General features: G+C 40.8%; 1 protein-coding gene across 1 annotated transcript in view; it reads left to right on the top strand.

Annotated features, from left to right (window-relative positions):
- The window catches only part of RECA1 (recA DNA recombination family protein), a 307,658-nt gene that overhangs the window by 214,742 nt on the left and 72,065 nt on the right, over positions 1-20,851 (top strand). Inside the window, exons 10-11 of the mRNA XM_089377501.1 lie at positions 195-257; positions 421-497. Of these exons, the coding sequence (XP_089233627.1) occupies positions 195-257; positions 421-497 (140 nt within the window). The remainder of the gene's footprint in view (positions 1-194; positions 258-420; positions 498-20,851) is intronic.

Below are 20,851 nucleotides of genomic sequence, written 5' to 3'. Positions count from 1 at the left end.
TAAATCATTCGGAACATGAAAGTATTTTATATATTTTTGGAATATGTAAGAAAATTAATTCTTTAAACATTACATGTTTTCAATTTAAAGTTTGTACAGTTGGTTAAGTGCATTCTGTTATTTTAAGTTTTCCCTCCTTATTTTGTCTTTTTATTTGCTGCTTCCTAATGTGGATTGCTCTATTTACATTTCAGGTTTCAAGGCCCTATAAACAAGCAGAGTTTGATATTATTTTTGGTGAAGGTGTGAACAGGCTGGTCAGTATGTAAAGCTGGATTTTGATTTGTAAATGCTCCAGATTTTGAAATGGTTTGATCAAATTTTGCTGGGATGTGTTTTGGATGAATCTGGGAAACATGACTGTTGAATCTGGAAATGTATTTTGTTTTTGAAATCTTATGATGATTTTTACTTTTGCAGGGATGCATTTTGGATTGTTCAGAAATGCTGGATATTGTTTCTAAAAAGGGCTCATGGTACAGTTATGAAGATATAAGGTGTGTCTGCATTTGATTTTTATTAGAGTAGTTACCGAATTTTACCAACTGATTTTAATAACTTTTTCTTGAAATCTATGGTTCCCGATTTTAATAACTATTTCTTGAAATCTACGATTCTGCTTTGGCAGATTTGATCCTGAATAGATACTTTGAATATCTCTATTCTACAGATCCCTGAAGAATGTCATCTCTTTGGATATCATGAATTTTTGAAGATATAATAAAACAGTCACACAAGTAGATGGCACAGAAGGCATCTGTTCATTTCTTACGAAATTTTCCAGTTAGACTATAAATCTATGGAACAAGTGATACATATTTTTATAATGACACTGTTTTATTAGAGTATTTTGTACGAATTAGCAGTAATGAAATGAAATTCTATTAATGCCCATTGATTACCTATTTGGTATGAAAATTTCATCTATTGCAGCAACTCGAAATTATTCTCTTCACTGTAAATTAAATTATGCAGTTTATTAGCTACGACAAACAATGAATAAAATCACAACTGCAATTTTCAACATAAAAATACTGTGGAAAATAAAACACTGGAAACTGAGAAATTCTGGCACACATAAGAATTTTGACACAGTTATTTTTGGACAATTGTGCCCGGAAAAACCCAACGCAGGAAAACCGGTGCAGCAGATGAGCGTTTTATTATTATTCTTCAGCAACAATTCTGAGTACAATAATTTAGACTCTCTACTGACAATCTAATTTGAGGAAAAACACTGGCAAAATTAGTGTGAGAATTTTCTCTCACCCCACAACTAATTTATGCCATTGAAGTTGCCTCCCTAGTCACATGCAGATCCTTCTGCGCAGAGCTTGCACAATCTCTCTGGGAATTTTGGCCATCCTCTTACTGCCTCTCCCGTGTTGAAAATCTAGGGTATGAATAGTTAAAAGATTTCTTTGCTTGATAATTGCTTGTGATGTACGTTTACTTTTTTATCTTATGGTTTTTTCTTTGTTATGTTATTATTGTGTTCTTTTCATCAAGACAATTATCAATATGCACAATAAAAGACAAGTCACACAGTGTGTAGGCTTGTCAGCTAGGGCCAAAACCTCTCAACCTTTGAAAGGAAAACTATTAAAATTGGCAACTAGGGCCAAACTCCATGTGGGTCTTCTTATTCATGGCAGCTGATATTTTGCTTGGATTCCTCTCATCGAGAGGTGTGAGATTGATCTAAAGATCATCCGATTCCGACATGTATTCATGGAGATATGAATTTATTTGTGTTATGTGACAATTCGTCAAGGTCATTCAACAACGAAATTACCCCCACTTGTCCTCTACGTTTTATTATAAATAGAAGAGGTCCTTAAGTCATTTGGACACACTCACACTCTTGTGATCTCTCTCTTCATTCTGTTTTGGGTTTTAATGAAAGAGAGATCTATAGGGAGTGCCCTAGTCTAATACGTTGTCCTAATTAAAACCATGGAAGTAAAAGCTATACACTACCTTAAACTACAGTCAAGGAGAGTACCCTAGATGCAGTAAAGGAGGCTTTCATATCATAGCAAGGAAGGGTCTAAATGCTAGTCTAATAGAGAAGCCCTATATGCTAAGGAGACTCCTAGCTGCAAAAGAAGAAGATACCTAGCTGCTGAAAAAGGGAGCTTTTATAAGCAGCAAGAAGAGACCTGTCTACGCAGCAAGGAAATGTTTATGAGACCTTCCATTCGCTGTGAAGGGAAGCCTAAAAGAGCCCTCGCCGTAGGTCTGAAAGTCACCTAAACTATTCACTGTCTGGCCACAGTCGAAGAGGTTTATATGCAGCAAGAAAAGGCACTCACACGCAGCAAAAGGGAGGCCTCTATGCGTAGCATTTGAGTGTACCTTAAACTGCAGTAAGGAGGCCTAGAAGAGGCCCTAATCACAGTCTAGAAGGTAACCTAATTCGTTGTCACAATCTGCCCTAGTTATAGTCAAATAGGAAGGTTAATATCCGCAGATAGGAAGAAGCCTTATCAATATATCAAGGCTTGAAAGGACAACGTGGAAGTTGTGGCAGCGTGGTAAAAGAAGTATGAAGACAACACTGTGTTAGAAGGCTGTTCCTAGCATTGTTTACATGGTTGGCAAATCACAGTGTTGACAGCAAAGTCAGTATTGCTTCATTGACATTCTTGATTGTTGCTTAACTTGCTGTTGGGCTAGGTCGGAGGCCATTGCCAGTAGCTAAGGCCGTGAGTTGATGAGTTGATGAAACAATGACTACTAGTACTGCAGGAGGAGGACAACATAGCATGGTTGGATGCAGCATAGTTAGATGCAACATGGTTGGATGCAGCATGGTTGGATGCAACATGGTGATGGAATCACCTTGGAGAATCAGTTGAAGAAGTATGCCTTCACCTGAGTTCAGATCTACAGTGCTTGTCATCAGATCTACAACCTCATTATGTCATCTTCATGGTGAAGATCTCTGCTCTTATTTTGACAAGTCAAAGTGTTGACTTCTGATGTATATGTACTATCTCTCTCTCTGCTGAACTATTGAAGAATATAAGAAGAATTGAAGAATGGTTTCCCCACATTGGGGTTTGTCCCTCGCTAGCGCCACATCTTGTGTCCTCTTGTCTTGGCATGTCTTCTGTAATTTATGTTTATCATTTTATGTTCTATCTACATTTTACTATCATGCTAAATGTGATTGCTAATCTGGAAATGATATTGAGCTAATATGAAAATTGAAGTAAATTTGCTCTAAGCATAAAACATACCTAAAATTAACATGGTATCAGAGGTGAGGTGAAGACAAAGCCCAAGCAAGAGTGAAAGAGCAATCACCAGAGACAGTTGGACAAGGTCAAAAGACTCAATGGGTTCCTCATCCCACTTCAAATTCACCAAGGGTGAAGTCGAAGCAAAGAAGATTATTAGAGTGGTGCAGCGGAAGCATCCCGTGGCCTACCTAAAGGTCACTTCAATGGGAAGTTTGGATCTAAGGATGGAAGGAAAGGCAGATGCCTTGCTTGCAATAAGTTTGGCCATTATGCGAGGGAGTGCCCGAATAGCAGGGACACATCACTTGATGATGATAACAATAATTCCAGGGGCATCTTCAATGATCGGAGGAATGACAGGTACAATGGCAAAGGAAAAAGGAATGCAGGCCATCAAGGAAATGGCCGACTCTTCAAGAAAGCAAGGAACTCCTGGTATGAAGAATCAAATGTTAATTCTGATAAGCAAAAGGAGCATTAACTTATATTGGCCCTCTCCACTACTTCTCCTCCAGACTCTTTGGGAATCTGGCTTATTAATAGTAGTGCTTCAAGGCATCTCACCGGATACAAGGAAGCTCTCTCTTTTGATAGAGAAGGCAACAATCGTGGAGATTATTCTTGGAGATAATGCCACCTATCCCGGAAAGGTTGTAGGGAATGCTAGCCTTCAATTGAATGAGGGTAGCACGATTCATTTACAAAAATTTCTTTATGTACCCAATCTCAAGAAGAACCTGGTGTCCATTTTAGTAATGGAAGTCAAAGGTTTCAAGGTGGCATTCATCGATGGAAAGGTACGTGTTTGAAAAAGGAATTTTAAAGATGCTTTTACTCTTGGGTTCAAGGTTGGCAATTTGTATCAAGTTGCAGGAGGTCCATTGGGGACCATGTCTGATCTATGGCATCTGATGTTTGCCCATCTTCATTGTAAAGCCCTACTCGATGTGAGTCAGATGGTGATAGGGATGCTTGAATTCAAGGAAGAGCATGAAGGTAAATGTCCGAGATGTACTGAAGGAAATCTTACAAGGGGACCATTCCCCTCATATAATAGCAAGACCTCAGATGCGGAACAACCCGAGGAGTTTGAGATTCATGATCGAGAATCTCATGTATGCAGGAAATTTGAAGCAAGCACCCTAGGCTTGGTATGAGAGGATTGATAGCTATCTGATGAAGCTAAGATTCACTAGGAGTGAAGCCGATCCAAACCATTGGTTTAAGGTTGTGGATGATAGACCTCTCATACTGGTACCTTATGAGGACGACCTCGTTCTGGCAGGTGCAAGCCCTCTCATTTGCAAAAGTGAGAGGGAGTTGGATTTTAGACGTGAACTGCAACCCTGTGACTACCTCGATGGAGCCTAACTTTAAGAAGTTATGTAGTAGTGATGCCGAACCTAATTTGGGAAATGCCTTTGAGTTTCATAAACTCATACTAGCATTGATGTTCTTGGTGAACTCCCGTCCGGATATATGTTTTGCAGTTAGCATGTTGAGCTCATATATGGTTGAGCCTCGCTGGATTGGTGCCAAGAATCATTTGAGATATCTTCAGGGTACAATCTTTCATGGATTGAGATACACTGTCGGAAATGTGAAGCTGCATGATTATTCTGATGCTGACTGGGGAGGCAGTGTGGAGGATCACAAGAGCACTTCTGGGTGCTGGTTCTCTCTAGGTTCTGCTTCGATATGCTGGATGAGCAGGAAGCAGAAGACGATTGTTTTGAGCATTATTGAGACCGGATACATAGCTGAGAGTATGGTCTACTGTGAAGCTGTCTGGTTGTGGAAGCTCTTCAGTGAGATGTTTGGACACGTGCTAGATACCACCGTGATCTTCTGTGACAATTAGAGTGGGATTCGATTGTTGAGGAATCCTGTGTTCTATGATTGCTCCAAGCATATATAGATCTGGTACAACTTTATCTAGGATATGGTACATTGAGGAGCAATAGGGCTCCATCACTTTGGGATTGATGTGCAGATTGCCAATATTTAGATGAAGCCCCTGGGAAAGATCAAATTCTTGACTTTCCGAGAACAACTAGTAGTCATGGAGAGACTCTCTCCTGAAGGTCTTATATGATATGGACATTGAGCTCTGGGAGCTCCGGGGGGCTTGGGGGTATTTCTTGGAGCAATGAGCAACCATAGGGTGAGTGGTTCAGCCTTCCCCTAGTGGTCTGCTATGTAGGCAGGATGAGTGGTTCATCCTTCTCCTGCTGAGACACAGTCATAGGGTGAGTGGTTCAGCCTTCCCTTAGTGATTTGTTGTGTACAAGGTGAGTGGTTCAACCTTCCCCTAGGATACCCCATGGCAACATGTAGGTAGGATGAGTGGTTCATCGTTCTCCTGCTGAGACATCTTACATATGCAGTTTGGGACTCATGGGAAGTACCTCTCATCTAGCCAATGAGTAGGGAAATTAGGTAGGGACCATAGTAGTACCGATGGATGCATCGTGTAACTATCGTACTCCCTATGCTAGGATGATATTGATCTGGAATCTGTTGGAACTAACTTTGGGTCAGTAAGGGTGGTATGATATACTCTTTATTTGAAACTAATTCGGATCAGTAAGAGTGGTATGACACACTCCCTTTATTGGAATTGACTTCGGGTCAGTGAGAGTGGTCTGCGACACTCTCCTTTATATGGGACTGCCTTCGGGTCAGTAGAGGATGCTATGATACATTCTCGATCACTTCCTCTTCTTCATAGTTTAGTAGAGCAGAGTAGTGCAGGGCACTGATGGCAGAGATAGTACAGACTGGCAGATGGATTAGCAGATGGAGTTCTCTCTAGTTGAGAGGGATTGTTAAAATTGGCAACTAAGGCCAAACTCCATGTGCGTCTTCTTATTCATGGAAACTGATATTTTGCTTGGATTCCTCTCACTGAGATGTGTAGGATTGATCTAAAGATCATCCAATTCTGTCATGTATTCATAGAGATATGAATTTATTTGTGTTATGTGACAATTAGTCAAGGTTGGCCAGCAACCAAATTATACTCACTTGTCCTCCACGTTTTATTATAAATAGAAGAGGCCCTCAAGTCATTTGGACACACTCACACTCTTGTGATCTCTCTCTTCATTTTGTTTTGGGTTTTGACGAAAGAGAGATCTAGAGGGTGTTATGAATATACTTCATAACAAGTGACATGAATAAAATTAATGTAAATATTAAATAATCAAATATTAATTAGGTTAAATAGTCATTAAGTTAAGTGAAAAGGCATGTCTAAAAGACATGCCCATTCATGAAAGGACACCTGCTTAGGTATATAAATGCGGGTCCTCATTGTAACATTTATCACACACACACACACACACACACATATATTATTTACAAATACTTGTGTGTATTTTTACATTCAAGTTTCCAAGCTATTAGTTTTTTGCTTCAACCATAGTTTTTATGCTTCAGTGGTATCAGAGCTATGGCGCACAATATAATAATACAAGTCTTTGAACGTTGTTCGCCGCACAATGTGCCATTACGTTCCCTTCCTGATTGCGTCGAGCAGTTTAGTATTCAAGAAGCATTTCAGCAATTAGAAAAATCATTTGCAGAAGTTAAAGCATGTCGAAAGGAAATCGATAATAAGGAAGATAATAGCAACAATGAAGAAACAAAAGAAGATGAAGCCGTAGATGATTATAATGTTGAAGATGAAGATGTTGCAGGCAATGATCAAGATGAGGATCTAAATGAAGCTAGTCTGGATGTGGGTGAAAACGATGTTGATGAAGACAATGTAGGTCAAGTGAATGATTCAGATGATGATGTTTCCTTGCATATGAAGGTACAAGGTGGTGAAGTATGCTCTTTGAGATACGATTTGACTGTGCCTTTTGCACGATATCTGGCTATGCATGGTATCAATAATTTGGAAGGATATCACATAGCAAGGGTCTATAGGAGGGATAACCCTTCTAAGGGACATTACCGTGAATTCTATCAGTGTGATTTTGATATTGCTGGGCAATATTCCCCAATGGTACTTGATTTTGAAGTGATGAAGGTTTTGGCTAAGCTCTTAGATGAAGTAAACATCGGGCACTACGAGGTGAAGCTGAACCATCGAAAATTGTTGGATGGAATCTTAGAGATATGTGGAGTACCTTAGGGAAAATTCAGAAGTATTTGCTCTGCAATTGATAAATTGGATAAGTAGCCATGGGAGCAAGTTTGGAAAGAAATGGGAGTGTCTTACCAGCTTTTGCCCAAGTTTCAGTTTCTTCATATTATACAACATCAGCGATTTCACACTACACAGTGTCACAGTTTACCAGGCGATTTGATTGAAGATATATTGGCATGGTTGCCAGCAAAATATCTGTATAGATTTGCTACTGTGTGTAAACAATGGAACACACTCTTTTCGTCAAGCAGTTTTTTCAGGAGACAATGGGCAGAGGTGCCTCCAAACAAAAATCCATGGCTTGTTGTGGGAGTTGTGGAGGAGAACAATCGAGATTGTTGGACATACTACTCCTTCGCACCCAATTGGACGAACTCTTGTTTATCCCTTGGCTCTTTAGTTCCAAAAATCCACCTAAGATGGTGGGAGGAACCTACACCTTTTAAATATCAGGGATCAGGCGCATGCCTCTTCTTGATGCAACCCAACTATTCCGCCTCCATCTATGTCTGCAATCCTCTCACAGTCAAGTGGTTCATACTCCCACCAGTGGCAAGCACGAGAATTTTTTGGATAGGGGAGATGAGCATCGTTGAAAAAGGGGAATACGGGTACAAAGTGTTGGCACTGTCTTCGCCAAGGAAACGATGCGCGCTCTCGTCGAGCTGGACGACAACGACAGGGATTTCACCTTAGCGTTGCTGTCACCCTATCCTCAAGTACAACTTTCGGTTCTTAAACTTATTAGGGTTTTGGCATCACGGGTTGAGGATTACATGGATAGGATTGGCGACGATGCCCTCGTTTGTTAGCTCATGACCCTGCTCTCTTTAGAGCATATCAAAATCCAGAGAGGAGTTGCTCGTGCCATCCTGGGCATGTTCAAAATGTTTGGAAGCGGGGGAGAGTGATGTGCTGAGAACCGCCATACTGCACAATGGGCATATAAAGGTGGCACGTAATCTGCTCTACTAGATTGGCGGGGCCCTATAATATATCCACAGACATGGAATAATCCAAATGGTTGTGGTGCCTTGTAAAAGTTACAGATTACGTGCATTACAAGTTTTTTGGTGTTTCCGTCATGTTATATGCAGGGATATCCCTGTCGATCAAAATGACACAACCATTGTTTCTGTTGTCGACCCCTCGACCAAGCTCGTCGGCCTGCCAAAACATAGTAGGTCACACGCCATACGTCGGCATTGCTCAACACCATTGGATCCTGTCGACAGTCACGGGCTGTTTAAGCAAGCCTTCACAAGTTTTTCAAAGCCGGTAAAATGACGATTCGGTTCAACGCAACGCTATAATCATTTTGTTATAAATTAATTATATAATTAAATCAATTTAATTATTATATATACTAAATTAACTTAATTATTATTTAAAAAAATTGATAATAATAATATTATTATTATAAAAAAAATCATAAAAAAAATTAGTGTATTTAAAAATAAAATAAAAAACACAATTATAAAAAAATGAAAAAAATAATAAGGGAATATTATTGGTGAGCTATAAGACGAGAGGATGGCCAGATTAGATACATCGAGATAGACGACAGACACTAAGCAAAGAAAATCGACAGTATTAAAGCTTTGAGGACAAAGCTTCCGAAGGAAAGGGCTATGTTATGAATATAATTCATAACAAGTGACAAATAAAATTAATGTAAATATTAAATAATCAAATATTAATTAGGTTAAATAGTCATTAAGTTAAGTGAAAAGGCATGTCTAAAAGACATGCCCATTCACGAAAGGACACCTGCTTAGGTATATAAATGCGGGTCCTCATTGTAACATTTATCACATATACATTATATATATTAATAAATTATTATTTACAAATACCTGTGTATATTTTTACATTCAAGTTTCCAAGCTATCAGTTTCTTGCTTCAGCCACAGTTTTTATGCTTCAGAGGGAGTGCCCTAGTCTAATACGCTGTCCTAATCACAACCATGGAAGTAAAGGCTATACGCTGCCCTAAACTACAGTCAGGGAGAGTACCCTAGACGCAGTAAAGGAGGCTTTCATATCATAGCAAGGAAAGGCCTAAATGCTGGTCTAATAGAGAAGCCCTATATGCTAAGGAGACTCCTAGCCGCAAAAGAAGAAGATACCTAGCTGCTGAAAAAGGGAGCTTTTATAAGCAGCAAGAAGAGACTTGTCTACGCAGCAAGGAGATGTCTATGAGACCTTCCATTCGTTGTCAAGGGAAGCCTAAAAGAGCCCTTGCCGCAGGTCTGAAAGTGTTTAAACTATTCGCTGTCTGGACGCATCCAAAGAGGTTTATATGCAGCAAGAAAAGGCACTCACATGCAGCAAAAGGGAGGCCTCTATACGTAGCATTTGAGGGTGCCTTAAGCCGCAGTAAGGAGGCCTAGAAGAGGCCCTAATCACAGTCTAGAAGGTAACCTAATTCACCATCACAATCTGCCCTAGTCACAGTCAAACAGGAAGGCTACTATTTGCAGATAAGAAGCCTTATCAATATATCAAGGCCTGAAAGGACAACGTGGAATTTGTGGCAGTGTGGTAAAAGAAGTATGATGACAACACTGTGTTAGAAGGCTGTTCCTAGGACTGTTTACATGGTTGGTAAATCACAGTGCTGACAACAAAGTCAATACTGCTTCATTGACATTCTTGATTGTTGCTTAACTTGCTGCCGAGCTAGGCCGTAGGCCATAGCCAACAGCTAAGGCTGTGAGTCGATGAGTTGATGAAACAATGACTGCTAGTATTGCAGGAGGAGGACAACGTTCTGGAGATTCAACATGGTTGGATGCTCATAATTGGATGCAACATGGTTGGATGCAGCATAGTTGGATGTAGCATGGTTGGATGCAGCATGGTTGGATGCAGCATAGTTGGATGCAACTGTTGATATTTATGAGTATTACCCGTTAGAAATTTTATCTGTATTCTCTAGTTTATTTCGCCTACTTGTTTAATTACTAACAAGTTATTTAACCATATAAATTCTGAAATAAACACAATACAGTCTCAACCATCTACAGATCAACAACTGAAAGAAATAGACAAACACACAAGGGACACCATTATTTTAGGACAAACGGCCCCAAAAAAACCCAACTTGGGAAAACTGGTGCAGCAGTTCTGAGGGTTTTATTATTAAGCATCTTTTCTTGAGTACACTGGGTGACAAATTGTCTCACCCAATAGAGATAAAAAGTCTGACAGTAATACCTCTCTTCTAAAGTAGATATTTTGAAAGTCTGCCCCACGAAACCCTCTCCAACATAATCTGAAGCACTACGTCAGCTCTCCTAACCTCTGCGTCAGCCCTCTGAGGCTTTGCGTAGCCTCTCTAGCCCTTTGCGTCACTTTTGTAGCCTCTGTGTGGGTCACGCAAGCCCTTCTGGCTTCTGCACAGTCATTACTGGCCTTTGTGTGGCTTCCTCTAGCTCTGCGTCTGCCTCTCTGCCTTTGCTCTGGTCTTCCAGCACTATCTCTGCCTCTCTGTCTCATACTCACTGCCCCTCGCTGCAATACTAATCACTGATTCAATTTCTCTTAGCCAACCCCGCTCTAGAAAATCAAACTGACTGATAACTCTGGTGTATCTCCAACTGAACCTCAAACCTCCTCTTATACTTTTTCTGTTGAGTTTTCAACGACCGAGATTACATCTCTAATCAACGACTAAGATTAGATTTGGCTTGATCCATGTCATTTAGAACCTTGTAACCCAATTTTATATTAATACCCATTAATATTTTTATTTTCCGAAGTTTAGACTTAGGAACCCATTAAAAATATTAATTATTTTAATATCTCCTTCACCGGGTAGAATTTCCCCAAACCATTTTTGGGTCTTGGAGATCTCATGTGCTTTAGACTCTCCACCAATTTTCATGGCTAGAGCACATCTGATGCAACCCAAATCAACACTCCCTCTTAGCGAGGAATGTGCTCTAGTAATGCTCCAAAACTGAACATCACTCTGATCATACGACACCGGTACATCTTGTATTGCTGCCCATGGCTCTACCACTGCCACTGCTACATCTGTACGATAGCTCCTCTGCATTTGTGCTGCTGCTAGTCCTTTCTCCCAACACTGCATCTGCACTATAGCCTTCTCTCATCATGTTGCCCATAGCACTACCACTGCTACTGTTGCACTGCAACTCAGTTACTGAGACGATGATAACTGATCTACCCAACCACTGACATCGTTGTCAGGCTAGAAGCCCTCCTGATGCTGAAGCTCTCTCTGCTGCTATTCCGTGCTTCTTCTGCTATCTTTGAGCTGTTGCAACAACTCTGTGCCTTTTGCACTGTTGCAAACCTCTGTGCCTTCCTGCATTGCTGCAACCTCCTCTGTGCCTCTTGGACTGTTGCAACCCTCTTTGAGCTGCCAGGGACTACTACACTCTAGCACTCTCTGCCGCTCCATTCGCATCTGCTTCTACCAACATCCACCATCCTGCTACTGTCACTTCGGGGCTCTTGTAGCCAGATATGATCCAAGAGTTTGGGTACCTCAAGGATCCTGCCCCTCATCTCCTGTAGTCCTCCTGACTACAGTCAATGTCTCCCCACCTCTTCTCTAGAGGTACATGAGCGCCCATGGCACAATCGTCATCATACTGTACCTCTCCCTTATTCTTCTTCCTGGGACACTAGTTTGCATAATGGCCCAACTCCCCACAGTTGAAGCGCTTAATCTTGGAGAGGTTCTTTTTCTTCCTATTCCCCTGCTACCTTGTAGATGTCAGAGCTGCATCCTCTTCCCCCTCTTTCTTGACCCAGGCTCATTTGCTAGTACTTCCCGTCTTGGTCAGCCCTTTGATCTCTTCTTGGCGAAGAGCTGCCCATAATTCTTCCCATCCTGGAAGATTTGCTCTGCCCAAAATGCTTTGGACGAACGTCTCCCACTCCTCGGAGACTGTGTTCAGGGCGGTCCTCACCATTAACTCTTGGTCCAGCATGGCCCCTATGGAAGTCAGTTGGTCCCGGATCTCCTGCAACCTGCCAAGGAAGTGATCTATCTGCTCTACCTTCTGCATTTGGTACGACCGCAGCTGATTCTCCAGTAGCATCTTCCTCTCCACGGAAGTGCCTTGATACAATGTTTTCAAGGGATCCCACATTTCCTTTGCCGTCTCCTTCTCGGCAATATGCTGGACCACATGATCCTTGACCCCATCAAGGATTATGCATTTCGCATTGGCCATCGCATCCTCATACTTTCCGTTATCAGCTGGGTCGACTGGGATAACCACAGTTCTCAAGGCGAAGGCCTTGATACGATGTCTATCCAAAACAATGGGATCCTGGCCTTCTGGATCACAAAGTTGGACGCCCCGTCCAGCCTGTCCTGATCCCTTAGTCCGTTCATGGCCATCTATGCTCTTCTTTTCGACTCCTCTGAGTCTCTACTTCCCTCCTGGATGTTATTTCTTCGACTCCCTCTGAGTCTTGATTTCCCTCCTGGAAATCCTTTTGCTAACAGTCGAATCGCACCTCTTCGATCTCCTGTGCTCCTGCAACACTACTCTGGATTTCTTGGCTAGAAATCCGCCTAGGTAGTGACTCCCTCTACCTTGGTTCTGTCCAGTTAGGTACTATTCTGCCTTGACAACAACAACACCCCACTAGCTTCATTCTCTGCAATCTGCCCACAACTTCCTATGCCCCAGCAACTGAAGTATTGAGACTCTAGGCTTTGCGCAATCCCGACAAGGCTGATTTTCTCCCTTGGCCAACTGTGTCAACCCTCTTGGTCTCTGCGCGGCTCTTCGTGAGCCTCCTTTGCCTTCCTCTGCCTCCGCGCTGGCCTCTCTCTGGCTCGAACTAATATCGCAGGCCCTCTGCGTCAACCCTTTTCTGCTGCTCTCTGCCTAGGAACAACTTCTGTCACTCGGGATATCTATTTCTGCTGCAAATTCTCTGATTCAGTTGGTGCCTTCAGCTCTCCTATGATCTGCAATGCTTTGATACCATGTTGATATTTCTAAGTATTACCCGTTAGAAATTTTATTTGTATTTTGTGGTTTATTTCGCCTACTTGTTTAATTACTAACAATTTATTTAACCATATAAATTCTGAAATAAACACAATACAGTCTCAACCATCAACAGATCAACCACTGAAAGAAATAGACAAACACACAAGGGACACCGTTATTTTTGGACAAACGTCCCTGGAAAACCCAACTTGGGAAAACTGATGCAATAGTTTTGAGTGTTTTATTATTAAGCAACTTTTCTTGAGTACACTGGGTGTCAACTAGCTCCCGCGATAAAGATAAAAAATCTGGTAGTAATACATCTCTTCGGAAGCAAATATTCTGAAAGTCTATCCCACGAAACCCTCTCCAGCACAATCTGAAGCATTGCGTCAGCCCTCCTGGCCTCTGCGTCAGCCTGAAACCCTCTGCGTCAGCCCTCTGAGGCTCTGCGTAGCGTCTTTGGCCCTCTGCGTCACTTCTATAGCCTCTATGTGGGTCACGCATGCCCTTCTGCTGCTTCTGCGCAGTCACTGCTGGTCTCTGCGTGGTTCCCTCTGGCTTTACGTCTGCCTCTCTGCCCGTTGGTCTTCCAGCACCATCTCTGCCTCTCTACCTCGTACTCATTGCCCCTCGTTGCAATACTGATCATTGGTTTGATTTCTCTTAGCAAACCCTGCTATAGAAAATCGAATTGAATGATCACTCTAGTGTATGTCCAACTGACCCTCAGGCCTCCTCTTATACATTTTCTGTTGAGTCTTCAACGACTGAGATTACATCTCTAATCAATGGTTAATATTAGATTTGGCTTGATCCATGTCATTTAGAACCTTCTAACCCAGTTTTATATTAATACCCATTAATATTTTTATTTCCCTAAGTTTAGACTTAGGAACCCATTAAAAATATTAATTATTTTAATATCTCCTTCATCGTGTAGAATTTCCTGAAAATACTTCTGAGTCTTGGAGATCTCATGTGCTTTAGCCTCTCCACCAATTTTCATGGCTAGAGCACATTCGATGCTACCCTAAATCAACAATAACATAGTTGGATGCAACATGGTTGGATGCAGCATGGTGATGGAATCACCTTGGAGAATCAGTTGAAGAAGTATGCCTTCACCTGAGTTCAGATCTCATTATGTCATTGTCATGGTGAAGATCTCTGCTCTTATTTTGACAAGTCAAAGTGTTGACTTCTGATGTATATGTACTATCTCTCTCTCTGCTGAACTATTGAAGAATATAAGAAGAATTGATCAAGGGTTTCCCCACATTAGGGTTTGTCCCTGGCTGGCGCCACATCTTGTGTCCTCTTGTCTTGGCATGTCTTCTGCAATTTATGTTTATGCTTTATCTGCATTTTACTATCATGCTAAATGTGATTGCTAATCTGGAATTGATATTGAGCTAATATGAAAATTGAAGTAAATTTGCTCTAAGCATAGAACATACCTAAAATTAACAAAAACCCAATCAAAATTCTTCTTCTAGATCTTCAATTGATGAGTACCAAGACCATGACACAGATGCTTGACTCTAGTATCCTCCCAAGAACCTTGTCACTAACCTTGATGCTTGCCTTTTCCCTTTCTCAACTTTCTTCTCTATCTCAAACTGCTCTCCTCAGCTCCTTCTAGAGAAACTCGGTGTCTATTGTTCACACTACTCCTTATTGGCTTCCTTCAGAGAATTTCGATATCTAGCCTTTCATTGGTCTCCTCTAGAGAAAGTAGGTCTCTAGATATCTATCTCGGTCACCCAAAAGAATCCTTCCTTTGCTGCCTTAGAAGAAACCTCTCCTCAGCTTGCCCAAAAGAAACCTCTTCTTCGCTTGCCCAAAAGAAACTGTTAAAATTGGCAACCAGGGCAAAACTTCATGTGGGTCATCTTATTCATGGCTGATAATATTTTTATTAGATTCCTCTCGTCGAGAGGTGTAGGATTGATATAAAGATCATCCGATTCCGATAAGTATTTGTGGAGATATGAATTTATTTTGATTATGGAATTATTATCAAGCCGACCTACAACTCATGTAGGCTCAGAAGCCCAACAGTCGCATCTATTCAAACACCAACGTTGTGTATAAATATAAGAGGACTTTTCCTCATTTGCACTCACTCTTCTCATCACATCTCTCTCTCTACTGCGCAGAAATGAGTCTCTTCTCTACTGCGCAGAAATGGGTCTTTCTCTCTCACATGTGAAGCTAGAAGTTGTTGAACCTGAAGCTGCAACTGCAGAAGCAAAGATTGACCTGCGTGGCCTAGAAGATATCCTGTTTGGAATTGCGCTGTAGGTTCATCTGAACCTCCTCTGGAAGCCACAACTTTTGGTGGTGGAATGAAGTCAATCCGACGAACGGTTTGCAAGATTTTGATTGCCCTAGTTTGAAGCCGGAAACTGCTGAAACTGAAGCTGCAACTGCAGAAGTAAAGATTGACTTGCGTGGCCTAGAAGATCTCCTCATCTGAACTGCGCTGTAGGTTCATCTGAACCTCCTCTGGAAGCCACAACTTTTGGTGGTGGAATGAAGTCAATCCGACGGTCGGTTTGTGAGATATCGTCTGCCCTAGTTTGATAATGAAGCCGCTAATGCTGATGCTACTGATCTAGGGTTTGCTACTGCTGATATGAATCAGATTTATTGTACTATTTCTCTCTGCTGAATTATTGAAGATAAAAGAAGATTGGGGTTTGTCCTTGGCTAGCTGCCACATCTTGTGTCTCTTGTCTTGGCTTATTTTCTGTTGATCGTTTAATGTTCTATCTACACTTTACTCTATGTACATGTGATTGCTAATCTGTGGAATATAATAAGAAAAAGAAGTAAACTGTTATAAGCATAGAACATACCATAACTTAACAGAAACTCCTTATCACTTCCTCGCACTTCTTCTTGACCTCTTCTTCGCACTTCTATTTCACCTCTTCTTCGCACTTTTGCTTGATCGAATACATGTCAAGTTACTTGCTTTCAAGTGAGGCCGAGTTAGGATTTATATACACCTCATCTCATGTGCTTTACACCGACATGAACACTAGAGGTTAGGCTGACTTCTTCTAGCATGTTCTTCCATTGTTGTAAGCCGATTTGAAGAGGATAGGTGACAAGGTCTTGGAGGATACTTTACAAGACAAATTTGACTCTATAGTCTATACAAAGTGTAACATGACTTCATTACATGACCATCATTTTATGACTAGATGACAAATAATTCCTAAAGACTCTCAATGGGAGTCTTGACTCAAAAACAAAATCTCTTGCTCATGAAACCCATGAAGCAAGTCAATATAATAATTTATTTTTCTTCTTTACATCTCATTACATAAAATCATAATTACATGTCATTATGAAGACCAAACCTAGTTCCACTTTTCAACACTCCCTCTTAACTAGGGAGGTATTCATAATGGTACTTGGACTTTCTCAATCTGAAGAATTTCTCATAAGAAGATTTCGGATTGGTAACTCATTTATATAGCATCATATCAACCAACATTGTTACATAGCGAAGCCTTGACTAACAACTCCTTATTTCCACAAGATCTGAGATCAATGTTGGCGAGACCAATGATTTATACACTCTCATCATTGTCTCTCTCGGAACATCCCCTACTCGGGTACTCAGGGTGTGTTCCATGAGGACTATTCTTATCTTGGGCTTCCCAGCCCTCAAAGAATATCGGTCCTCCATGACTACTCTTCTGTTGGATGCCGTATCTCATCCTCAAATAGTATCGGATGCCAAATGACTACCCAATCCTCCTTTCTGTCTTCCCAGGTGAAGACCAGAATGACATGTATATCTCTCCCTCTCAAATTGGGAGGACATATTCCAATAAAGGAATGTACTCATTCCTACAAAAGGAATGTACCTAAGTTCCCTTTTGGCTTAGGAATTTCCAAGTTTCTTCCAAGTAAGAAACTTCTTTCTAGGCTCCCTCTCAGCTAGGGACCTATAGCAGCTCCTCATGTGAAGATCATGGAACAACCAACTGCTTGAAGAACTACTTCCTTCGATGACATTTATTCTTCGTCATGGAGTCTTCATCTTTCGGGGACTTCTTCATAGGGTAGAGAGCATTCATCACTTCCATTCATGAGTTAGTCATGTCCTCATTTCATCAGAAAGTGATCCACTAGTTTTCCATCTGGCTTTGCTTCATGTCATGTTGTTTTCTTTATGCCATATTTTCCAGATGGATCTTACCTCCTTCTATATAGTCCTTTTGGAAGTCATCCACAAATTTCCCTTTGGCAGTCCTTTGTGATGGTCTTTCATCATGACATCTTTCTGTAGGTATCAGTGTTGAAGAAAGTGTAACTAGGTTTGGTGTTCATAAATATGAAATGTACTTTTGATTCTTGTATTTTGTAAAAGAAAGAAAAACGATTACTATTATTATTATTGAGCTTGGGTTTCTTGCCCAAGAAATTTGTTTTATAGGTCAAGCACTAATTGAAAGCACTTCTAGGGTTGTCCTAGGTCAAGAAGTCAAATAGGGACATTGTCATAATATGAGGACACCATTGGGAATCTTGTAGATTGTAAAAAGAATTATTTTTGTATTTCACTGAGCCTTTCAAGACCAAGTCGGCCTGCCAACCTGTCAATTCGGCCTAGAAGCTGGAATTGATACCTGGGAAGGCCTATATATAGGAGACAATTCGACCTCATTTGGGCACATTCATTCCTCTCTCTCTCATGTGAAGGAAGAAGCAGAAAAGGGCAATGAAGAAGGCAAAAAAAGGAGAAGTGTTTTTGGGTTCCTCTCTCTCTCTTTCTCTCCACACGTGCAAAGAAGAGGGCTAAAATTTTGTAGCTTTTTGCTAGGGTTTTGGCTGCTTGGCTAGGGTTTTGTTGTGAGGGTTCGATCTTATAAAAAATGGTTGAAGGAAGGGCCAACAAAGTCCCCTTCTAGATCCAGAAGACAAATTAGTTGAAGCGAGGCAGCGGGAGGCAAAGAAGAAGAAGTTCTAGTCCACATGTGCAAAGTAGTAGCTGTTGTCGGGGGGCTGAAGTTGCAGATCTATAGTTAGGGCTGAAAATCTGTGGCTGGAGGTCGAAGAAGTGTTGCCGGAAGAGATTCTGTTAGGTTTGGAAAGCAGTAAAGCAGACACATTATTGAGAAGCTGATCTTGGTCTTGGAAGGGCTTCAGTGTTGGTCAAAGGTCTTGGTATTTGTCAATCAAGAATCTATAAGAAGAGATTGAAGGCTTTTCCTCTCAAAAGGAGAGGTTTTGCCCTGGATTGGAGTCTACATCTTGTGTACTTGTATCTTGTTGATCTTCTTGTTTGGTAGCTATATGATGTTGAAGAACACACTATAATAATAATAATAATAATAAGATAATCCTAATAAGTAAATAGACATCACAAGCAATTATCATAGTTAGAAGAATCATTAATGTCATCTTGCCCTAGATTCTTCAACATGGTTTTAGAGCTATGGTTCGCACAGGGCATGAAGAAGGTCAATTTTATTATGAACAGGCTTGAAAAGAAGTGTTCATCATTAGCAAGTCTCATCAAGCAAAGTTTCAAGACAATATGGAATAGTCTCCTCTTCCAAAGATCTCAAATCTTCAAAGAATGAAGGATTGTTCTTAATTCTCACTAGAACATTTCAAGATGAAAGTATATGGGTGATAGATAATGGAGCTTCAGGATACATGACTGGGTATCACAAGCAACTCAAAACCCTATTTAAAGGGAAGTCCTCATACTCTGTGGAGCTTGGTGACAATAAGAGCTATTCGGTAAAAGGCATTGGATATGCATCAATTGAGTTGGAAGGAGGTAAGATTCATCTCAACAACATTCTATATGTTCCAGGTTTGTGCAAAAATCTTATTTCTATTTCATCATTAGAAAAAAAAGGAGAGAGTTGCTTTTATAGATGGTAAAGTAGGTTTGGGCGAAAGATTCAAGCATTGAAAAAGCTAGAACCATTGGAGTTCGAGAAGGAAGATTCTGGAGACTCTCATCTCCTCTAAGTCAAGCACTAGTCCACATTGAGATAAGTCCATGTGAACTTTGGCATAGAAGATTGGGTCATCTTCATTGCAAGATCTTGCCAACTCTAAACTCCATTGTAAATGGGATACCAAATCTCAAAGAAGACCATGAAGGAGTCTGCAAAGGCTGTACCCTGGGAAAGAATGCAAAGAAACCATTTGCACATAGTAAATCTAGAGCTCAAGAGATTCTCGATCTCATCCACTCTGATGTATGTGGTCCCATGTCTAAATCTCTTGGAGGTCATCTATATTATGTTACTTTCATCGATGGTCATTCAAGGAAAACTTGGGTTCATCTACTTAAATTCAAGGACGAAGTATTCATAAAATTTCAAGAATTCAAGGCAGAGGTAGAAAATCTTATAGAAACAAAGATAAAGATTCTAAGGTCAGATAATGGAGGTGAGTATACTTCCAAAGAACTCATGGCTTTCTATAAGGAGGCTGGGATTAAGAGGGAGCTTATAGTTCCATGCAATCCTGAGCAGGATGGAGTAGCTGAACAAAAGAATATAGCGATAGAAGAAAGTGTCAAGGCTATGCTCCATGATCAAGATCTATTGAAATTTCTATGGGGAGAAGCAACGAAGACTGCAGTATACATCCAAAATAGAAGTCCTCACAGGTCACTTGGCAATATAACTCTAGAAGAAGTCTTCACTAGGAAGAAACCAAATATTGATCATCTCCAGATATTTGGGTGTCCTGTATATATTCACATTCCCAAGGACAAAAGAAAGAAGCTAGATCCCGCAAGCAAGAAAGGAATATTCGTTGGATATAGCAACTCTTCCAAGGCTTACAGGATCTACATAAAGGAAGGACATCAAATAGAAGTAAGCAGAGATGTAATTTTTGATGAGAGCATTGTCTTCAATAAATCCAAAGATCTCCCATCCGATTCTGATGAGGAGGAACTTCTTATGTTTGAGGAAGAAGTTAATAAGGAAGAAGAAGTCTCTCATCATGTAGAAGAAGGTCCCAGTGAACCAATCTCTCTCCTTGAAAGAAGAAATAGACCTAATTGGGTGTCTTCTACACTTCAAGAAGCAAAAGGTCACACTGCAAGAGGAAGATTCAGGGAGAGCAAGAAACCGAAAAGATACTCAGGATATGCAACGTACATGTCGAAGCTCATTGAAGATGAACCTTCCACTTTTGAAGAAGCAACCAAACACCAAGAATGGAAGCATGCAATGAATGAGGAATCTATTATGAAGAATGGAGTTTGGAAAATTGTTCGAAGACCGGAAAACAAATCAGTGGTAACCTCTAACTGGCTGTATAATATCAAGTATGCTGCAGATGGAAGCATAGATAAATTCAAGGCTAGATTCGTGGCTTGAGGCTTCTCTCCGGAAGAAGGCATTGACTATGAAGAGACCTTTGCTACCACATCAAGGTATACCACGATTCGATCTCTA

Source organism: Pinus tabuliformis, chromosome J (genome assembly GCF_031772625.1).
Source record: "Pinus tabuliformis cultivar Carrire ecotype Pingquan chromosome J, CPIR1, whole genome shotgun sequence".
In the NCBI taxonomy this organism is placed as follows: Eukaryota; Viridiplantae; Streptophyta; class Pinopsida; order Pinales; family Pinaceae; genus Pinus; species Pinus tabuliformis.
Note: the sequence above shows the minus strand (reverse complement) of the source record. Positions and strands in the feature narration are given on the sequence as shown.